The sequence below is a fragment of the Myxocyprinus asiaticus genome, chromosome 21 (genome assembly GCF_019703515.2).
Source record: "Myxocyprinus asiaticus isolate MX2 ecotype Aquarium Trade chromosome 21, UBuf_Myxa_2, whole genome shotgun sequence".
Classification (NCBI taxonomy): Eukaryota; Metazoa; Chordata; class Actinopteri; order Cypriniformes; family Catostomidae; genus Myxocyprinus; species Myxocyprinus asiaticus.
In genome coordinates this window covers 42775668-42799089 of record NC_059364.1, presented here as the reverse complement: position 1 = coordinate 42799089, position 23422 = coordinate 42775668, and the positions used below count along the sequence as shown (strand labels likewise).

Genomic DNA, 23422 nt, shown 5'->3' with positions numbered 1-23422 from the left:
GTATCAGTCTACAAATGACAAAGCAAAAACCCGATAAGTTTGCAAATTTATTAAAAAGAAAAAACTGAAATATCACACTGACATAAGTATTCAGACCCTTAACTCAGTACTTAGTTGAAGCACCTTTGGCAGCGATTACAGTCTTTGGATATGATGCGACAAGCTTTGCACACATGGATTTGGAGACTTCTTCTATTTTTCTGCCATTCTTCTCTGCAGATCCTCTCGAGCTCTGTCAGGTTGGATAGGGACCATCGGTGGACAGCCATTTTCAGGTCTCTCCAGAGATGTTCGATTGAGTTCAAGTCCGGGCTCTGGCTGGGCCACTCAAGGACATTCACAGAATTGTCCCTAAGCCACTCTTGCATTGTCTTTGCTCTGTTGGAAGGTGAACCTTCGGCCAGTCTGAGTTCCTGAGTGCTCTGGACCAGGTTTTCATTAAGTATATCTCTGTATTTTGCTGTATCCAGCTTTCCTTCAACCCTGACCAGTCCCCCAGTCCCTGCAGCTGAACAACACCCCCACAACATGATGCTACCACCACCATTCTTCACCTGTGGGATGGTATTGCACAGGTGATGAGCGGTGCCTGTTTTCCTCCAGACATGACGCTTGGAACTGAGGCCAAACAGTTCAATCTTTGTTTCATCAGGCCAAAGAATATAGTTTCTCACAGCCTGAGAGTCCTTCAGGTGCTTTTTTATGTGTCATGCTCTGATGAGAGGCTTCCGTCTTGCCACTTTGCAATAAAGCCCAGATTGGTGGAGTGTTGCAGTGATGGTTGTCCTTCTGCAAGTTTCTCTAATCACTCAGTTTGGCCAGGCAGCCAACTCTAGGAAGAGTCCTGATTGTTCCAAACTTCTTCCATTTAAGAATTATGGAGGCCACTGTGCTCTTGGGAACCTTCAATGCAGCCAAAATGTTTTTGTAGCCTTACCCAGGTCTGTCTCAACACAATCCTGTCTCTGAACTCTGCAGGTAGTTCCTTTGACCTCATGGCTTGGTTTTTGCTCTGATATGCATTTTCAGCTGTGAGACCTTATATAAACAGGTGTGTGTCTTTCCAAATCATGTCCAATCAACTGAATTTGCCACAGGTGGACTCCAATCAAAGTGTAGAAAAATCTTAAAGATGATCCAGAGAAATAGGATGCACCTGAGCTAAATTTCAAGAGCCATAGCAAAGGGTCTGAATACTTCTGTCAATGTGATATTTCAGATTTATCTTTTTAATAAATTTGCAAAGTTATCAAAAATCAGGTTTTTGCTTTGTCATTATGGGGTATGGAGTGTAGATTGATGTGAAAAAAGCATAATAATTTAAAGCATTTTATCATAAGGCTGCAACATAAAATGTGAAAAAAAATGAAGGGGTCTAATACACACACACACACACACACACACACACACATATATATATATATATATATATATATATAATTTATTTTTTATTTTAACTGCTGGTTTTCTGGATATTGAACTGAATGTGCAGATGATTACTGATAATGTGTGTCTCATCTCACCTTGCCACCCACTGGACGGACACAATCCTCACACCCATTTTCTGGGCTTTCTTCCATGTGGATGGGCGGCCATGTTTAAAGACTACGTGGGTCACTTGTTTGTTGAGCGTCTTAGATACCTGTGATTTCAAAAGATGTTCATTTATTGTACAATTATCTCAATACATCTTTAAATTTCACTCAAACTCGACTGTACAAATAAAGTGTCCTCACCTCTGCACCCATGTCCTGCAGCTGCTGGATGAATGGATTGGAGTAATCCTCCATCTTGCTGGCAGACCACACGTCAACATACGCCACCACATCTTTACAGGGAGACAGATGGCAAATGGTGAATAACAGACAATGACAAATAAGGATGTACGAGATGAGGAAAAGGAAAAAGAGTTGATAAGTCGTTGAAAATGGATGTGCCAAATTCTTAGAAATTAAATCTTTGCATTTATGTTTTCAGTCCTATGAAAAATTATGCACATAATTCTACGCAAGAAGGGTTACAACTTACATCACCAAGACATTGACTTTAAGCACCACAATTTAGTTTTAATGTAGAATGGACCAACTTAAGTTAATAGTTCATCCAAAAATGTTAATTCTCATCATTTACTCACCCTCATGCCATCTATGATGTTGGTTTTGGGTGAGAACAGACCAAAATATAACTAATTTTTCACTGTACATCTTGCCATTGCAGTCCCTGGACACAATCATGATTTCAAGCTCGATTACACTTCCTACTGCTTGACGCATGTCGCAGAGCACTCGATGGTGCTAGGAAGTGTTATCGATCTTGAAATCTTGATCACCAAGGAGACTGCCGATGTCAAAATTTATAATGAAAAAAAAAAAAAAGTTATATTTTGGTCTGTTCTCACACAAAACTGATTGGATCACTTCAAAAGACATGACTTAAACCACTAGAGTCATATGGATTACTTTTATGCTGCTTCAAAGTTTTTATGAGCATCAAAGTTTTGGTCACCATTTACTTGCATTGTATGGACCTACAGAGCTGAGATATTCTTCTAAAAATCTGCATTTGTGTTCTGCTGAAGAAAGACACACACATCTGGGATGGCATGAGTGTGAGTAAATGATGAGAGAATTTTCCTTTTTGGGTGAACTATTTCTTTAAATCTTTATTTACTTTAAATCTTGCCATCCAGCCTGATTGGAACACAGTGCAGGTTTGAAGACAGAGATTATTTGGTGCCGCAAGTGGTTAAACATCAATATGAGATGTATATTAATATGATTAGCATATTCCTTCACCATGGTATCACCAAGGTGCTTTAATGAATACTATGGTGTTACAGTGGTGTCTAAAAAGTATGGTAAACACATTAATTATACATCAATAAGATGAAGTTTCATTTTCTAGTGTTCATCATCAACTTTTTGGCAATCACTGTACATTTTTTAAATATCTAAAAAACAAAAAAAGATCAACCTGCGACTATCATTTTAACCCACGACTACATTTTCAAAATAGCCCAACAGGATGTAAAAACTACAAACCTGGCAACAATGTGTCTGTTTTGTGTAGGTAAAGCACATGGAAGTGTGTGTGAACAAGCTTCTCTCATTAACACGCCAAAGAGAATGCGGATGTCAAGACTTAAGTTTTGGTTTGTTTCTCACCCAAAACTGATCGTATTGCTTCAGAAAACATGGATTAAACCACTCGAGTTGTATGGATTACCCTTATGCTCCCTTCATGTCCTTTTTGGAACTTGAAAGTGTTGGACCCCATTGACTTACATAGTTTGGACAAAAACTAGGGGGTAATGATTCACTCTCTCAATGCATCGATTATTAATCCTTCCGATTCACATGCATCGATCTTGAAATATGATTTCCGATGGAATCCGATCCACGGCGGCTCCAGCTCGCAACTTACAGGACTTGAAGGATCTGCTACTAATGTCTTGGTGCCAGATCCCACAGGACACCTTCAGGGGTCTTGTAGAGTCCATGCCTCGGTGGGTCGGAGCTGTTTTGGTGGCACGCGGAGGACCATAAGCATATTAGGTAGGTGGTCATAATGTTTTGGCTCATCAGCTTGTCTTTAGTTTGACACAAAGCTTAATTGTTATAGGGCTATCTTAATATAGAAAATATTTTGTTAGCTTACAAAATATTGAAAAGGTGAAATAATCAGGATCGGTACCAGCCAGTCAGCTGACAAGAAGATCGGTATTGGCTGCAAAAATCCTGATCAGAGCATCCCTAGTCTGATTTGTCCTCCGGACGCCACTGTCTATCGCGAGCAAATGACAGCTTGCAAAAGTGTTCTTTTCTCAAGTCAAAAGCATATAAATTATTTGATGCAGCTGCCAAGTCGTTGCTTGGCCACAACTGAAATAAAATGCTTTAATTGTGGGTAAACTTAGCCACAAAAACATCACAAAACAAAAACCTATGAACCATGAATCGATTCGCTTACAACCCAAAGATTCACACCCCTAACAAAAACACATCATACATCCTTCAAAATATCTTTGTGTTCCGCAGAAGAAAGTCATACAAGTTTGAGATGGCATAAGGGTGAGTAAATGATTACACAATTGTCATTTTTGGGTCAACTAACCCTTGATCCTAACAAAAAGACAAAGCATCATGTCACTGACTCTCAAAAAACAAACAAAAAAAAAAAACAACTGGCCACAAACGGTAGGCTACATGATTTAACAGGAATTAGTAATATATTGCACTTCATATTTTCAAAGTGAGAACAAGGGATGAAAAATAAATAAACTCAGCAAAAAAAGAAATGTCCCTTTTTCAGGACACTGTATTTTAAAGATAATTTTGTAAAAATCCAAATAACTTTACAGATCTTTATTGTAAATGGTTTAAACAATGTTTTCCATGCTTGTTCAATGAACCATAAACAATTAATGAACATGCACCTGTGGAACGGTTGTTAAGATACTAACCGCTTACAGATGGTAGGCAATTAAGATCACAGTTATAAAAACTTAGGACACTAAAGAGAACTTTCTACTGACTGAAAAACACCAAAAGAAAGATGCCCAGGGTCCCTGCTCATCTGCGTGAACGTGCCTTAGGCATGCTGCATGGAGGCATGAGGACTGCAGATATGGCCAGGGCAATAAACTGCAATGTCCGTACTGTGAGATGCCTAAGACAGCGCTACAGGGAGATAGGAAGGACAGCTGATTGTCCTCGCAGTGGCAGACCACATGTAACAACACCTGCACAGGATTGGTACATCTGAATATCACATCTGCGGGACAGGTACAGGATGGCAACAACAACTGCCCGAGTTACACCAAGAATGCACAATCCCTCCATCAGTGCTCAGACTGTCCGCAATAGGCTGAAAGAGGCTGGACTGAGGGCTTGTAGGCCTGTTGTAGGTCTTGTTGGCAGGTCCTTACCAGACATCACCAGCAACAACATCGCCTATGGGCACAAACCCACCTTCACTGCACCAGACAGGACTGGTAAAAAGTGCTCTTCACTGACAAGTCGCGGTTTTGTCTCACCAGGGGTGATGGTTGGACTCGCGTTTATCGTCGAAGGAATGAGCTTTAAACCGAGGCCTGTACTCCGGAGCAGGATCGATTTGGAGGTGGAGGGTCCGTTATGGTCATGGTCTGGGACGGTGTGTCACAGCATCATTGGACTGAGATTGTTGTCATTGCAGGCAATCTCAATGCTGTGCGTTACAGGGAAGACATCCTCCTCCCTCATGTGGTACCCTTCCTGCAGGCTCATCCTGACATGACCCTCCAGCATGACAATGCCACCAGCCATACTGCTCGTTCTGTGCGTGATTTCCTGCAAGACAGGAATGTCAGTGTTCTGCCATGGCCAGCGAAGAGCCCGGATCTCAATCCCACTGAGTCTGGGACCTGTTAGATCGGAGGGTGAGGGCTAGGGCCATTCCCCCCAGAAATGTCCGGGAACTTGCAAGTGCCTTGGTTGAAGAGTGGGGTAACATCTCACAGAAAGAACTGGCAAATCTGGTGCAGTCCATGAGGAGGAGATGCACTGCAGTACTTAATGCAGCTGGTGGCCACACCGGATACTCACTGTTAATTTTGACCCCCCCTTTGTTCAGGGACAAATTATTCCATTTCTGTTAGTTACATGTCTGTGAAACTTGTTCAGTTTATGTCTTAGTTGTTGAATCTTTTTATGTTCATACAAATATTTACACATGTTAAGTTTGCTGAAATAAAAGCTGTTGAAAGTGAGAGGAGTTTAGATATAGATAAAAAAATTTTAATGTATAATTTTAAATGTCATTTCACAAAAATGGTATGTTCACTGATATAAGTGGGTATGATTCATAATGTTAGTGGTCATTCTCAAAAATGTTTACTTTTAAAATACTGACATTTTTCTTGACTGTTGTTCTTTATTTTATTACTCCATTTTGTTTAATGAATGAAGGGTTGTAACTCCAGTGACATTCTTTTAAAGGGGACCTATTATGCAAAATTCACTTTTACATGGTGTTTGAACATAAATGTGAGTCGGCAGTGTGTGTGCACAACCACCCTACAATGTTAAAAGTCCACCCACTCCTCTTTCTTATATTTCTATAAATCAAAAACAGTGTCTCAAAATGACTGGTTTTGGTATCCGCTCTAAAGTGACGTCACTTTAGAGCAGGCCTCGCCCACGACTGGTGACGGACTCCATCCTATTATCATAGATCCTCCCCTGAATGATCGACACACAGTCCGCCATTTTTTTCCATGCTGGAGCAGTTACATTGAGAAGAATAATGTCTCAGCTTCATAAGCGTCATACGTGTTCTGTTGTAGGCTGTAAAAGTGAACATAAGAGTCTTCATGTACTCCTGGCATCAGAGCCACTGAAGACGCGGTGGACAAGTTTTGTTTTTGAAGCAAATGTGCCCCAAAACATACCAAAATTTGAGTATGTTTGAGCAAATCATTTTACACCTGACTGCTTTGTGAATGAGGGTCAATATAAAGCAGGATTTTCTAAATATTTGATTCTCAAGCATGGATCAGTACCAACTGTTCGTGTTCCAGCTTTATATCCTGAAGATGTAAGTATCGCACTTTATATTTGGTGAATGTTTGCAAATCGCATGATGCAAGACAACCCCCTAAAATGTCATGTCTCGTTATAGCGCATGGCTAACGTCATTACAGTATATTTTGTGTTGCTCATCCCTCGCTGCTAAATGGCTGAAAAACACTCTGGTATTTACATGTACATCTGTTGTTGCTATAGTATCCGAAGCAGGAGCTGTAAAGGCACAGCCCTGTTCTGGAAAGGGGGCAGGGGAGCAGCAGCTCATTTGCATTTAAAGAGACACACACAAAAACAGCGTGTTTTTGATTCCACCCAAAAAGAGGCATTTACAACATGGTATAATAAATGATCCTGGGTTATTTTGAGCTGAAACTTCACAGACACATTCTGGGGACACCTGAGACTTATATTACATCTTGTAAAAAGGGGCATAATAGGTCTCCTTTAAAAGATCAATTTTTTAAGAGGGTGTTGATAGCATCACAAAACACACCACTGATAAGACTAAAATCAATAAATATTAATGTGAAATAAAAAAAAATAAAAAACCATTTTCAATAAAAACCTCACATGAACTTTAAACAATGTAACACCAATGACATATTTAAATGTCATGTGGGGGAAAAAATAAATAATTTAATTTAATAACTTTTTCAACATGGTGGGAAAACCAACCTCTTCTTCCTATGAACTTTGACCTTGGAAGTTGATATAGACCTTTTTCACAGACTGTGATGACGCATTTCCCCCTTATTTAGTAGTGTAAATCTAGTAAACTTTTTTTATATAATCATGTTTTAAAATATTGAGCGTTGATTTATAACATTATGCTTTCTGTCATATTACCCTGGAATTAGTTTTTAAAAAAATGAATTACCACAGCTGTGAGGTGGATTCTATGACAGCTGCTGAGAGAGTGACAGTAAATCTGGCATCTTCTCCCATCTGACTGTCTTAATCCACCGCTCTCTATTTTTTTATTATTCTGGAAAGTCATTCAACTGTAATAGTGGATTTTGTCTTTTGGTCTTGGAGCAAATGGGTAAGTGAAATTAAGATTTGCTGTGATCTCCCATTCACCGCTGTTGAAGTTTACCCTGCAAACGCTTACTTCCACGTTCCAAAACCCGAAGTGTGAAAAAGGTCTATTATAACACCAATGACATGAAATCAAGGAACAAACATTCTTTTTAAATTATGAATTACTTGGTTTTTTCTTTTTTGCACACTGATTAGGCCTTGCACTAATGCTTGACCAAAGACAAAACGAGTAAAAAAAAAATAAACACATAAATAACTGTAAATGTCATACAAGTGGTGTACCAGCTGAAGGGAACAAGTGTTTTTTTTTCTCTCTCTCTCTCTCTCTTTTTTTTTCTAAAAAAAAAAAAGTGTCAAACAATAAAGAGTCCAGCTATTTCATATCATTTAATAAAAGGTTATGGAATAATGTCTTTTGAAATATTTTTCATGACTAAAAAGTCAAGCAACATATTTGTCACCATATTTTGATAATGACCCTAAAATGTAAAGAGTTAATAAAGTCAATACCTTTAAGGACTGTAGTGGAAATGCTTCCTGTCATGATTGACTCTGAAGGTCTCATCTAACCCTGCACAAAAACACAGGGGGAAAAAAAAACAATCATAAAAGGCCAAACAGATGTCATTTGCATCCATCACAGAGGTTACTTAAGTCAAACACACTGACTTCTTTTGACCATCTAAATCTTTAATAGCACTTGTCAAAATGAGGAACATGTTTATATGTAAATGCCAGATTACAACATTCTTCTGGTGGAAGGTGAAACCACGAAGTCGACTTTAATAGAAGTAAAAGTAAAGTAAAGCAAGAGCAAGAATAGCAATGTAACTTTATTTTTTTAAAGCAACTGTTTTAATGTTGCAGCTGATGAAACGCAGCATATACTAGAGTCTGTGTCATTACAACGTTTAGACTGTCGGTATGAAAAGCACACAGCGCTGTTTATCACTCACCTTTACTGATGAAGTATCCATGATCGTTGCGTTATCGTGTGAATCTTTGTTTTTATTTAGAAAACATGCAAAACTGTTTTCATTTGATCATTCGCCGCTATAACGGAGGAGTGTGGGGATTTTTTTTTTCGCGCTAATAGTTCCTTTTGCAGCGCATGATGGGAATTCTGTGACGTTCTTTGCCCCCATTGGTTCACACCTTTTGGCCGCTTGCCATATGAATTTTAATGAGAGTATTTTGAATTTGCTTTGATTTGTTCAGTACAATTTTCTTAACGCTTGTGCGACCTTCGGGACATTTTGTCTTTTTCATTTTTGTTTTTTTCGATCATTTTGGCAAAGGTGTGTATTTTTGGGGGTAACTTTGGTATTTCAACCTCAGTTCCTATAATACATCTATAATACACTGTGTACACAAAATAGTTACACTCAGAACCTTCAGGACAAAAATGTCCCCATTGAAACCCATTAAAACGGCAATATTTGATCCCAGTGCCATTAAAGCATAAAATCATGAATTCTATGATATTATGCTTTCAATCCAGAGCCCTGGCTTTAAAATGTAAATTTTTTATATTTTTCACCAGATAGCACCATTTTTCTCATGTTTAGCCTATGGAGCAAATACATGCTTTTTTCCTATTTCCTGTATTATAGAACACTGCAAGCCAATTGAATAAATGATGCAGCTAAAATTGTTTGGGAGTGTTGGTATGAATGTCAAAGTGTGTTTTGTATGTGTTATTGAGAAATGTGTGTAAAAAACAACAGCAGCATTATGTAAACAAACTGGCATTTAAAGGGTTAGGGTTAGTTAAAATCCTGAAATGAATTAATATTTGGTAGTTATGATCAGGACTGATGTTGGTTAAAAAAATTAACTCATTGAAAGTGGAAAATAATATTAATATATAATATTATTATGGCAGTTTTTTGACGTGGACATTTTTGTCCTTTAAGGACCTCTGAGTAACTTTTTTTTTTTTTTGATGCACAAGGGTTAATGTTCAGTAATGTTTTATTGAAAGCAGGGTTGGGGGGTAATGGAATACATGTAACGGGATTACGTATTATAGTACAAAATATAAGTAACTGTATTCCACTACAGTTACAATTTGAATCATTGGTAATTAGAATACAGTTACATTCAAAAAAAAATTTGATTACTGAAGAGATTACTTTGCATTTTATTGTCATTTGTTTCATTTAATATTTAGTCCTTTCAGATGGAAGACATTTATACGTATAAATGATGCGATCCAAAGTGCATTTGAACAGCGGTGAAACACTTTCTTATGATGTGTTACATTCATACGAGCAGACAGAGAAGTAAGTTTGAAGTAAGTTTGGAGCAGAAGAAATAGAAATAAACCTTGTGTAAATTGTCAGCTTTACACTAAGTTAAAATGCTATTTCTAGCCATTTTACCTGCACATGTTACCAGGCACGATCATATTTTTTTATCAAGAAAATTCACGTTGGATCATAATTTCTTTTTTTCTAGTAAGACCTTTGATATTAGGGCAAAAATCATATTCTTGATAATAATTTTTGAATTGTTTTCCTGTAAAAATATCTAAAAATCTTTAAAACAAGATCAGTTAGATTTATCTTGTTTTAGAAACAACACTGCATAAGATATTTAGGTTTTTCAGAGAATGTATTTTTAACATGTGTATTTTGTCTTACTGTACTGAGTTTTTATAGTCAAAACAAGTGAAAAAATCTCCCAGTGCTGCAGAAGTAATCCAAAGTATTTAGAATAAGTTACTGACCTTGCATAATCTAACGGAATACGTTACAAATGACATTTTACAGCATGTACTCTGTAATCTGTAGTGGAATACATTTCAAAAGTAACCCTCCCGACCCTGGTTGAAAGTTTACTCACTTTATTTTATTATTGTATATTATTATTATTACCATCTTATTTTTCTGTCACTGTCACTGTTGTTGTTGTTGTTGTTGTTTTTATTGCCAATATTGGCCTCATTTGGGGGAAATGAGCAGAACAATATGTTGTGTAAATCCTTAACTAAATTATCATATTCACTTCAGTGCGTGAGACTTTATGCTTTCAAGCTTTACGCTAAAATGGTTTTACGAATGATTTACAGTTATTTGCTATGCTTGTGTTTCATGAATGAGGCTCATATTGTGTAAAAAACAGTCATGCCAATAAATTATTTTGAAGCTGAACTTGTATTTGTCCTATGTAAGAATCATAAAGTAATGATCCTTGTTATGTGAATCGTATATGTCTTCTAACGCAGTGGTTCTCAACCTTTTTGACTCCAAGGCCCCCCATTGTCCAAGACAATATTTGAAGGCCCCCTAGCTCAAAACTAGATGTTTGTGTGATTAAAATAATTAATCATGGATCATTTTTGATTCTTGAATCATAATCATAATCAGCTTTATTGCCAAGTATGCTTACATATACAAGGAATTTGTCTTGGTGACAGAAGCTTCCAGTGCACAAACAATACAGCAACAAGACAGAGATAATAATAAAAATAGGACAAAAATAAAAAGTGAATAGAAAATATAAATATATATAGAATACACAATAAGACTATATATATATATATATATATATATATATATACACACACACACACACGTATGTAAAAATACAAATACAAATCTGTTATATACAGATAGCGCAAGGGAATGTATGGCAGAAGAGGTATGTTGGATACATATAAATAGACTAAACTGTGTATTGCACATAATTATTGCTCAATGAGACAGTTTTAACTGTTCATGAGATGTTCAGAAAGAAGTTTCAGAAAAAGTCTGTTTATAATTTGTGGGCATACATCTTTTTTAGCATTTTAATTAAGTTGAATTATTTTAATTATTTTAATATTTCTTATTTTAAATAAGTTTTAAGTCAACTTGAGGCCCCCTAGTGGGTCCCGGCCCCCTGGTTGAGAACCACTGATCTAATGGGTTCAAGTGCAAATTGTTTTTATAAGTACATACTCTGTCAGTAGAGGTCACTATAGCACAAGTTAAGTGCAAACGATGGATACATGTTTGTTTAAGTAGGGGAAGTTGCAAAACATAATGAACTTATGCAAAGTAAAAGATTATTTTAAATGATCTGTTTTAATAGTTCTTAATGGCCAATTCAAGCACTCAAATAAATATTTCACATAATTAATTTACATTAATTCTCTACATCTGCCTGTCAGTCCTGAAAGTAGAAAAATACATAGTTCAGCACTTAATTTAAAGGGATATTTCACCCCAAAATTAAAGTTCTCTCATCATTTACTCACACTCAGGCCATCCCAGATGTGTATGACCTTTTTTTTCTTCTGCTGAACACAATGATTTTTAGAAGAATATTTTAGATCTATAGGTCCATACAAGATAATGCAAGTGAATGGTGGCCAGCACTTTGAAGGTCCAAAAAGTATATAAAGGCAGCATAAAAGTAATCCATAAGACTCCAGTGGTTTAATCAATGTCTTCAGAAGTGATATGATAGGTGTGGGTGAGAAAAAGTTCCATGTTTAAGTCCTTTTTTTTTTTTTTACTATAAATTCTCCCCCCTGCCCGTTCGGTGTCGATTTGCGAAGCGAGTTGAGTGCTCATACCGCTCACACCCAACGCCACTGATAACAGAAACAACAAGCACTCGTCATAACATTCAAAATAAAGAATTTCCAGTGCCGGGTCATCACTCATAAAAATAACACACAAACAAAGTGGAAACTCCAACTGAAGAACTGGAGAGGTTTTCTCTGTATTGGACACATACCAGATGAAAGCTATTTTAAAAAGTGGTGGGAACAAAATTGGTGGGGACATGTCCCACCCACAAATAACACCTCAGATATCTCTGAAATGAGTTCTTGCGCATTAACCTGACTTCAACAAATGAACTACAGCATCAAAACTGTTTTTGTGAATTAGGTAGGGGAGTATAAATGTAACACGTGCTATTAAAGCACTTATATTGCTGATCAGGGGTGTGTTTCCCATACAACTTCGTAACTCACTGCTTAAACACCATAGTATGATGCATTGTTGGAGAAATTAACTAGCAAGTGATGACTGTTTCTCAAAAACCATAGTAACTATGTGGCACATCTATCGTTTCAACCACGCTGGTTCAACAAACAACAAAGGGCTGTCATTTATGACGTTACGCAGCAGGTGGAGTGATAACTTACGCAAATATTAAATGATAAAAGCTCATTTACATGTACACCAGAAAGCCGTTTAATGCGAGTAAGCTGCTGAAGACAGGAAAGCTGCATGCACTGTGCAGATATATATGCTGCAATAGATGGTTTTCCCTCTACATCAAACTTCGGGATTCCCCCCATGCACTTGAGCACATACACACATGCGCACTCTTCAAAAACATATAAACGGCACTTATGTATTAACATTAACACTTAAAAGCAGTATTCTCTGACAGAAACCGTGTGTGATAAAGCACTTTCCTTTAGCAGCCTTTAATCCCATGAATGGCTGCATTTGTGTTTACAGCACTTTTCAGCGAAACCCCAGAAAAAGCCATTTTATTAAATGCATGTAAACGTGGTCAAAGACTTGACAGAATGAAAGATAAAGAAGCTTCAGTGAAGTGAAATGATGTCCACACAGCAAACTAACAAGGAACTATTCTTTTAACCACAGGCGGAGAGCAGTAGTTCCAGGTTTCGGGAAAACACCAAATCGTTGAACTACTGTATGTTGGTAACCATCAAACTTGTGACCATAGTTGGTTTATGATGCTTTTGGAAAACACACTCCAGTTTGCTTTTATTTTCTAGTGCATTGAAACATCGTGCTTTAATAGACAGGACAAATTTGAAAAGCTAGTGAGGAACCTGTCATTGTTTCAAGTCTGGTTCATAACACTTTGATTAGGGATGCCTTTGATTGCACTGTGATGCCAGAACTCTCAAAGCACTGGCAGCTGCTTTCTTGTCCATGTTGGCATGCATTGGCATCTACCTGTAATCCAATTAATTCTGGCGAAAGGTGGGTTTTAGCTACCAGAGAACCGATGCATGAAGCACAGTTGCTCAGAGACAGCTTGATACTATGTTACTAAAGTGAATGGGCACAGGGTTTTATAAAAGCTGATAGGTGGGACAACTGCTAGCTTTTCTCCTCTACGCTACAGTTGGCACAGAATCGACAGGACCATAAAAGAAAAAAGGCAGTATGCACGATTGACCAGTGAACAAAGCAAGTAAAGAAAGCTCTCGCCATCTGCCCAAAGCTCTTCTGCACAGCTGTGTCCTTCTATGTTCATAGCATATCCACTTTGCCTCTGTTTACATGGTGTACTGGCAGACTAGCATCTCAAAATGTCCTGGCACACTATTAAACTGACCACAGATTATGCATACAGTAGATGCAGCAGACACAACTGTGTCATAAATACATAGGCCCAAAGTAACCATTTATTATACGCTTATGTGCAATTGTTTTACCATGGTTTTACACATTATACCTTAGTAATACACTATGCACTATGTACTTTGGTAATAACAATTTTTGTTTTTTTTGTTTAAAACATAGTTCATACAAAAATGAAAATTCACCCATTATTTACTCACACTCATGCCATCACAGATGTGTATGACTTTCTTTCTTCTGGTGAACACAAATTATGATTTTTAGAAGAACATCTCAGCTCTGTAGGTCCATACAATGCAACTGATTGGGTACCAAAATTCTGAAGCTACAAAATGCACATAAAGGTAGCATAAAAATAATCCATATTACTCCAGTGGTTCAATCTATGTCTTCAGAAGTGATATGATAGGTGTGGGTGAGAAAGAGATCAATATTTAAGTCCCTTTTTACTATAATTCTCCTCCCTGCCCAGTAGGTGGCGATATGAATGAAGAATGCAAATCACCAAAAACAAAAGAAGAAGAATGTGAAAGTTGAAACTGATAGTAAAAAAGGACTTAAATATTGATATTTTTCTTTTCAAAATCGTACCATATTGTAAAATATGGCTCATACGATAAAATAACGACTTTTATTCACATACAGACCAACCAATCAACAAACAGAATTTCAAATAGATACAAAGCAGGTATCAAGTTTTAGCCATCCTCCTACACAACCCTATTTTAAGAAACGCAACTGTGTATTGATTTTTTTATGCGAAACAAATGACTGATTTATGTCAATAACCTGTAAAACGCTTCCCTCGTCTCATCTCAAACCCTGATGTTTCCTTTTTTCTGTGGAACGCAAAAGTTATTTTCCTATTAAAATCATGGTTAGGTTTAGGGATTGGGTAAGGGGTTAGACTTTATGGTTAGGTTTAGGTTAAGGGTTAAACTTTCTCTATGGGAGTAAAAGTTTTACATTTTTGTATGAGCCAACTCATACAATTTATTATATTTTCTCCAAGACTGTATATATACAGTATGTACAGATATTTATTCAACAGGCATTGAATTGCCACATACACTGCTTTTAGTCTAAGGTCATCTATATACTAGTGTGCTTCTAAATATTGACAAAATTCATTTTCAGAACATATAAGCATTTCAAATCTACTGTCTCTCTCCTCTGCAAAACAGACTCAGGAACATCCATGATGTCACATAGAGGTTGAGAAACCTTGTCCAATCAAATGCTATATGAGAAAACACCATCACCTTAAAACTGTTTAGCACGTCTGTCTGTGTTCTAACTGGTGCTGATCATACCTTCACAGGTCACTTCAAAGGGAGCACAATCCATGCTGTAGTGTTGTTCCAAATAGAATTTCCAATGAGAATCTCTTCAAAAGTGAGTTCTGACTGACCGTTATCACCTTTCAGCCAACCTAAGTTCTCACAGTGGAGGATGATTGTCTTCAAAGGGAATAGGGCATAGGTGCAAACCGTCTTGTACTGTTTGCACATGTTTGCACATGCACTTTATGTAGAAATGTGTAGGTCTTTTAGTTCTGTGTTTGTTTTATGTTGTTTCATGTTGTTTTTATGTAGCACCATGGTCCTGGAGGAACGTTGTTTCTTGCACTGTGTACTGTACTAGCTGTATATGGTTGAAATGACAATAAAAGCCACTTGACTTGGCTTGACTTGGAATGACCACTTCTGAATGGGATGTGCCAATGCGGGAGCGGCACGCAAGGAAAGTTGCTGAAGTTTATTTATATTCTTTGTGCAGCCAGAGGTTTCTTGTGATGTACAACTCCAGTAAGTGTTCTTTATTCTTTATGTTTAGTATATTGTGATTCAAAACATGAATATATAATATTTTACTTGCTTGTTTCTCATTCATCTCCATTTGACTTGCACAACGGCTCCAGCCTTTTCGTAAGCAAAGACCGTGATGTGCTGTGTGCGTTTGTGGGCTGGTTATGGATTAATGTTGTCACTGAGATCATCATTTGGTTCTCAAGTTTTTGGAAAATCTGGTTGTATTGAGATTGCTTCTAAAGCTTCTCCAGTAAGTGGCTCTGGCAAGAGCAGCACAGTGGAAATTGGTATGTGTGTGTTTTAGTAGGAAATACATCAGTACACCAAATCTTACTCGTCAAGGCACTTCACAGGGACTTTAAAATCTTCACGCCTTGACTTTTGCCAAGTTTTTTTCCCCAAGTTTTGTGATAAACCTATAGCAAAACTCATCTGTACATTTGTAAATCCAGATGCAAGAGCAGGTGGGGCCAGTAAAGTTGTGTCTAATCACAAGAGCTTAAACAATAGATGCCAGACCAATAAAAACAGATCATCTTAGGCAAGGGCATAGGTTCCAGGGGGGGATGGGAGGAAGGTAACCACCCTAATAATCAAAACAAGCAAGTACAACCCCCCCCCCAATATTTATACCATGATCAGTGGAAACATGTAAATGCTTCATGCTGCAACTCCCCAGTGTTCAAGCCAAATCTACGCCCTTGATCATGGAATGTGATGACGTCATGCAACAGTGCCGGCGCCATCTTTGAAGTCCAAAACAAGTCTAGCGGTGGCCAGTGTTGGGTGTAATCCAATTACAAAGTAATTAGTAACTGTAATCTAATTACTTTTTTAGTAAAAAAAAAAAAGTAGTGTAATGTAGTACATTTTAAATTCTTGTAATCAGATTACAGTTACTGACTTTCAATTAATTTAATTACTTTTATGTACATTATAGGGTTTTGCTTATTTACAATTAGAACACTCATAATTAATGCGTTAACACATGCAATTAATATAAAAAGTTTAACGTGTTAATTTTTCTTAATCGCAATTAACGCATTTACCGTTAATACAGCATAAACAATGGTGTGAAGGGCGGAACCTTTGTAATGTGTCCATCTGGAGTCATTACACTGACACACACACCACAGCGCCAGAGGCCTTCTATTATGTAGAGCCTACAAGCTTAGCATAGCATTGCATAACGCAGCGGTCACATAGACATTCCATGGACGGAACACACTCTTAACGCTCTAGTTGACCGTTACACTCTCTCTTATGTTAGAGCCGTGGAGGCTGTTATCTAAATAAATAAAAGAATCTTTAACAGCGCTTCCCTGTCAGTGATAAAATAATGGAGAAAGATACTCTTAACACTATTTGATGCACAAAGCAAGCCCAGATGGGACTTTTGATAGAAATCAAGTATTTTTCTGCCTATATAAGTCAAGTCAAGTGACACATAAGCAAGTAAAGTCTTAATTATCACCAGAACGTAGAATGAGACGTTTTTGTTTGCAAACGCTTTTCATGTGGATTTCAAAGCGGTGCACAATGCTGGAGTTGATGCCCTGATGCGAATCATGAACGCAGCTTCACAATTGCTGTAACAAAGTGGATAGCCACTGTCTACCGGCAAATTAATTTTGTGGAGGATGAGAGTTTAAGAGATTTAATGCCCACAGCAATGATTATACAACCTATGTGGGGACTAGTTTTTTCAAACTCCCCCTTAGACTTTGGGAAATGTTTAATTTTACTTGAATTGGTGCTATTTTAGTGCATTGTCTTCATATTATGTAAGGCTTTGTTTGGAAAATGTTAATAAAGCATTATATTGCTAGATATTGTTTTCTTTTCTTTTCTTTCCTAAGATGGAAATAAATACATTTTGACAAGAAAAGAAGTATATAGTCAAATTTCAGCACTTATAAATATCTGCGATTAATCGCGATTAACTACAAAATATTATGCAATTAATTGCGAATAAAAATGTTAAGCAACTGACAGCACTATTTACAATATATTATTTATGTAGAATACATGAATTATGGCCCCGTAAATGAGTCTTTGCGAAGGAGAAATATGAGGTGCTGAGTGTATGACTTGTGTGTAACAATGAACAAGAAAGAAAGAAATACATTATTTTGAATTTGTTGAGCAGAAAAGTGTTTTAGAAAGTAACTTAAAGGTAAGTATTAATGTGATTACTTATTCAATAAAGTTATTAGTAAAGTAATCTGATTACATTTTTTATAGAAATACTGTAATTAGTCATTTGTAGTGGATTACTATTTTTAAGTAACTTACCCAACACTGGCAGTGGCAATGGCTGATGCAGTGGTAGGAGGAAGAATAAAATAAATGATTAAAAAAATTAAAACATTTTTATTTTATTTTTTTATGATGAAAATGATGATGGATAAAATGTATCATGTAACAAAACAATAGGGACAGTTTAGCCCGCTGATAACTTGGCACCAACAGACAACACATGTAATGTCTAAGGATGGCAATGACAGAATTCTCTGAATAAATGTTTCTGCAGTATGTTTGCATTTGGTAAAACTACATGCAACCATACATCGGTTAGCTGTCACATGCTACGAGTTCCATATATCCATGGAAAATATGAAATAGAGGTTAGGTATCAATAGGAATCAGAGTGAAGTAAGAAATTCTCAATTATCACTAGAGAACTATTCCAACAGCTAAAATACAATGAATTATTAACAAAATAATAACAGACACAAGATAGCTAAAAACCTGAAATGTTTATAGTGCAACATTTAGCTAAATTTGAGTCATTATCGGATATTTAACAGCCAATCTTCAGTACTGTTTACTATTTTATTAAAATATACAAAGTCTGGTATCATGTTGTTGCTTAAGTGCTTGCATACACTGCAACCATCAGCCTATTATTATATTTAATTGGCTGTCAGAAACATTTTATTTATTTATTTATTTTACTGTAAAACACTGTACTGTACTATTTTTCAGTTTGTCATTTCCCTTATTTTTAGTTCCATGCTATAAATGATATTGCACTGTTAGAAATTGGTAAGCAGAGGTTAATTGTAAACTCAGAAGACATACTTGCTTAGTTATCTATTGTAAGAGACCCACTTGTGAAATAAAAATAATAATATTGAACAGTGTTCATTCTTGTTTGAAATGAGACTCTTCACATATTTCTCAATTTAGAGATAGACCTTTTTCACAGACTGTGATGACACGGTTCCACAATTTTTTTTATACTATACATTTTAAAATATTGAGTGTTGATTTATAACATTATGCTTTGTGTCATATTACCCTGGAATTAATTTAAAAAAATGAGTTACCACAGCTGTGAGGTGGATTCTATGACAGCTGCTGAGAGAGTGACAGTAAATCTGGCATCTTCTCCCATCTGACTGTCTTAATCCACCGCTCTCTATTTTTTTATTATTCTGGAAATTCATTCAAATGTAATAGTGGATTTTGTCTTTTGGTCTTGGAGCAAATGGGTAAGTTAAAATAATATTTGCTGTGATCTCCCATTCACTCCCATTCACGGATTTCGAAGTTTACCCTGCAAACGTTTACTTCCGTGTTCCAAATCCCGAGTGTGAAAAAGGTCTATTGTATCGCTCCTTTTGCCAAAGTCTTGGAAGACTAACCTGTATGAAAATTAACCATGGTTTTCCTATAGTAATATTTTTACCATGCTTTTGGTGGAATCCATAGTTTTGATGTAATTAACCATGGTGTTATTACAGTAATATGGTGTTATTATAGCCTTCCACAGAGTTGAATGCTTGACTCTAATTGGTTGACAGAAGTTCTAAGGTAAATGCACAGCTATGAAGTAGTTCCAGGTCTTGACCGCGTCAGGGTATCACTTCACCAAATTATTTAAGTTATTTAAAAGAGATATACAGGCTACCACAGTAAAATAACCAAATAAAACAAAGACATTGGCAAAGTAAACCAGATAAGAGTGACAAAAAAATTCTATATTATCTGAAAATTATTTGGAAAGCACCCTCGCACTCCCTCACTCACTCTTTCTCTCACTTTCATTCTCACCCACACACACACACACTCGCAAGCAACATATTATGAACATAAATTCTGTAATAAAAATAAGTATTTTCCTACCATCGGAGCAACTTAAGCTTGAAGTACATATAACTTTATTTATTTACAAGCCATGTCAGTAGGGGGCAGTCAGCCTGACTCAACAAACTTCACAAGCAGTGTCATTTCATTTTTTATTTAATCGATTATCGATAAAATTTTCATTGATTGACAGCCATACTCTATACTGTTACTGTAACTCAGCAACAGTATAGAGAGGTTTTATTATTCCTTAAGAAATGTTGATACTTGTCTAAATTGAGTCTCCTGAGCTGTAAAAGAGCAGCATCTGAGCAAAAAAAAAAAAAAATCCTTTTGTCCATCCATATAAAGTACTCTATAATGTCAAAATACACAAAGCAGAAATTGTACTACATTAATTAATGATTACATCAGGAAAGACATCAGTATCCACCTCTTTATTTCACACACATTAATTACCTCTGAGGTAACCCACATCACATAATTACTTGAATAGAGTCAATTAATGCATAAATGACATGTAAATACAAACATGTGTTTGGGTACATCAACACTGAGTGCATAAACAATGCAACTAAACCATGAACATAGAAGAACATTCCAAGCAGATGTAAGAGGACCTTGAAAAATAAGAAAAAGGCATTAAGTATGCCACAAAGTACAGGTGTATAGTGATGAACGACTTAACATATAGAACATTTACAAAACTCACTCTATGCCACCTTCAGTCCCTGGCCAAAGAAAAGTTTGCATGAGACAACAATATCACACTTCAAAAGTCGAGGGCGTAGATTTTGTTTGAACATTGGGGGCCCCAAATATGAACCATTTTATTTATGATCTTATGTATATTTATAATCTTACATTTATTTTTTAATAAATTTTGTAACATCTGTAGTGTCATTTGCTTTCTCTCTCTCTCTCTTTCTCCATCCATCCATCCATCCATCTGAATTTGTTTTAGTACAATAATTTTCTTTCCCTAAACATTTGAAAATAGTGTAAGTGTAATTTATCCTTAGGCAATAATAATAAAAACAGGACTGCGAGCCCCCAAGCATTTGTGGTCATGATAATGAAGATTATGTTTCATTACAGTATATCACACAATGTATAATAACAGTTCAAAATAATGGACAGATAAATACAAATTCACATGACATAATATATAGATATACTGTACTATACTATACACCTATAATGTAATAAATTGTAATGGCATATGTTTATTTAATGTAAAACCCAGAGGAGGATGGTCACCCAAGCTGAATCGGCTTCCTCTTAAGGTTTATTCTCTCCTAAATCTTATGGAGTTTTATTTCCTTGACAAAGTCACCTTTTGCTTGCTCATGTGGGCTTAAATGCATTTAGGTATGATTTTCTGTAAAACTTTAAAATGCTGGTGAATTAAACACTGGCCGCCACAGCATTCCTATTAGAGAGCATGCAGGTGTTATTAAAGCTTAAATGATTGCTCATCAAGTAGTGGACATATGCAAGGTTTCGGAAATAATTAACATATTTAAATAACCAGCAACTGAATTACTAAATTATCTCTATTGTATCACACAATAAATGTAAATGAATATCACATAACAGAAATATTATGGAAATAAACAATTATCTCTTATGACTGAAAGTTATCATATAACCTTTTTCCTTTGGATAATAATTCAACACCATATATCACAGCATGGTCAGATTCACAAATATCAATACAAGCTTAATTAACATGATAAATTCTTACATACAAAGAATTATATTCAAAGCATTAATCAGACAACAATTTAAATAATATTATTTTATTTTATACTCATATACTGTCCATATAAACTTGAGCAGCAATCATGAACAAACCTCCACTGCATTAATAGAGCGCAAACGCATGGGGCTTCATCTATTCAGCAAAAACGTCTCGGTTACTGTCGTAACCTCTGTTTTTGCATGCCACTCCCCCGGACATACAGGTATAAAAGGAGCTGGCTTGCAACCACTCATTCAGGTTTTGTGCTGAGGAGCCGAGACAAGGTCCCGACCATTTCAGCAGGTAGTTCAGTGTTGTGACAGGAGGGACATGGCCGGGTGCGCTGGCTATGAGGCACGCAGAGGTCTGCCCGTCTCGCACCGCCAGTCCATGTAACAGTTACCACAGTTCAGTTAGTCGTGGCGTTTTGTATAGGGACCCCTAGTGTCACTACATCGACACAACGTCGAGTGAGTGACAGAAGGGGAACGTCTCGGTTACTGTCGTAACCTCCGTTCCCTGATGGAGGGAACGAGACATTCCCCTTCTGACACTCACTCGACATGTCCCTTTGGGCATGTGGCAAAATGATAAGAAAAGGTAGACAAGGATTCTCCACCCGGCCCACCGCCGGGGGAAGGAGTGGTGCTCTTACCAGCTCCTGTGTAGCGGGTCTCCGACTTCCTGGGCTGCCCATCTCAGGGGCGCTTCGAAACCTTCCTTGGGTTCTTGGCAGCCGGCCGTGAGACGGGTGGCGTCTGCTTCCTGCGGGCGGCTCCACACCGGGGCTGGCCTGCTGGGGCGGGCTGTGGCGGAGCTGGTGTTGTCGCCGCAGGGGGACGCCCTTGGCGACGAGCAGATGGGGTGCGGGATCTTGAGCCGTGTCGGGGCAGGATATGTTGGATGGCCTCTGTCTGCTTCCTCATCGTCGAAAACTGCCGGGCAAAGTCTCTGACGGTGTCGCCGAATAGGCCAACCTGGGAGATGGGGGCATCAAGGAATCGTACCTTGTCAGCCTCCCTGGACTCGACCAGGTTGAGCCAAAGGTGGCGCTCCTGGACCACCAGGGTGGACATCGCCTGCCCGACATGCCATGACCTTCGTCGCAAGATTGGTTGCCGAGCGCAGCTCCTGCATCAATCCCGGGGCAGAACTACCCTCGTGCAGTTCTTTGAGTGCATTGGCTTGGTGCACTTGCAGGAGAGCCATGGCATGCAGGGTGGAGGCGGCCTGTCCAGCAGCACCATAGGCCTTAGCCACCAGTGATGATGTAAGCCTACAGGCCCTGGAAGGGTGCCTCGGACGGTTCCGCCAGGTGGCGGCGCTCTGCGGGCACAAGTGCACCGCAATGGCCTGATCCACCTGGGGAATCACTGAGTATCCCTTGGCCACCCCACCACTGAGGGTAGTGAGAGCAGAGGAGCCCGCGGACCGGGTCTTGGCAGTAAAAGGTGCCCACAACAATCGCGTGAGCTCATCATGCACCTCCGGGAAGAAAGGTACTGGGGCAGGGCGCGGCCATGAGCGGCGCTCTGGGCCCAGGAACCAATCGTCGAGCCATGAGGGTTCAGGGGGGAGTGGAGGATTCCACTCCAGCCCGACGCTCGCAGCCGCCCGGGCAAGCATGGCCACCAGTTCTGCATCAGCCTGTGACTGGGCTACTGCACCCGAGGGTGGGAGCCCAGCTGAGTCCTCCGCACCGGACTGGACGAACCCGCTCTTCGATGCTGCTATCGATAACTCATCCTCTTCGCATGCTCCAAATGAGATTACGAACTCACCCTGAGACGAGCCCGCGGTCTCATCCCAGATCCCGACCGG

The 23422-nt window shown here is 38.0% G+C and overlaps 1 protein-coding gene across 1 annotated transcript in view; it reads right to left on the bottom strand.

The window, feature by feature from the left end:
- LOC127412307 (microcephalin-like) overlaps positions 1–8710 on the bottom strand; it is a 75009-nt gene extending 66299 nt beyond the window's left edge. The window contains exons 1-4 of the mRNA XM_051648556.1: positions 8564–8710; positions 8118–8178; positions 1737–1828; positions 1524–1642 (exon numbers count right to left, since the gene is read on the bottom strand). Coding sequence (XP_051504516.1) covers positions 1524–1642; positions 1737–1828; positions 8118–8172 — 266 coding nt within the window. The 5' untranslated portion in view covers positions 8173–8178; positions 8564–8710. The remainder of the gene's footprint in view (positions 1–1523; positions 1643–1736; positions 1829–8117; positions 8179–8563) is intronic.
- Positions 8711–23422: the final 14712 nt, after the last annotated feature.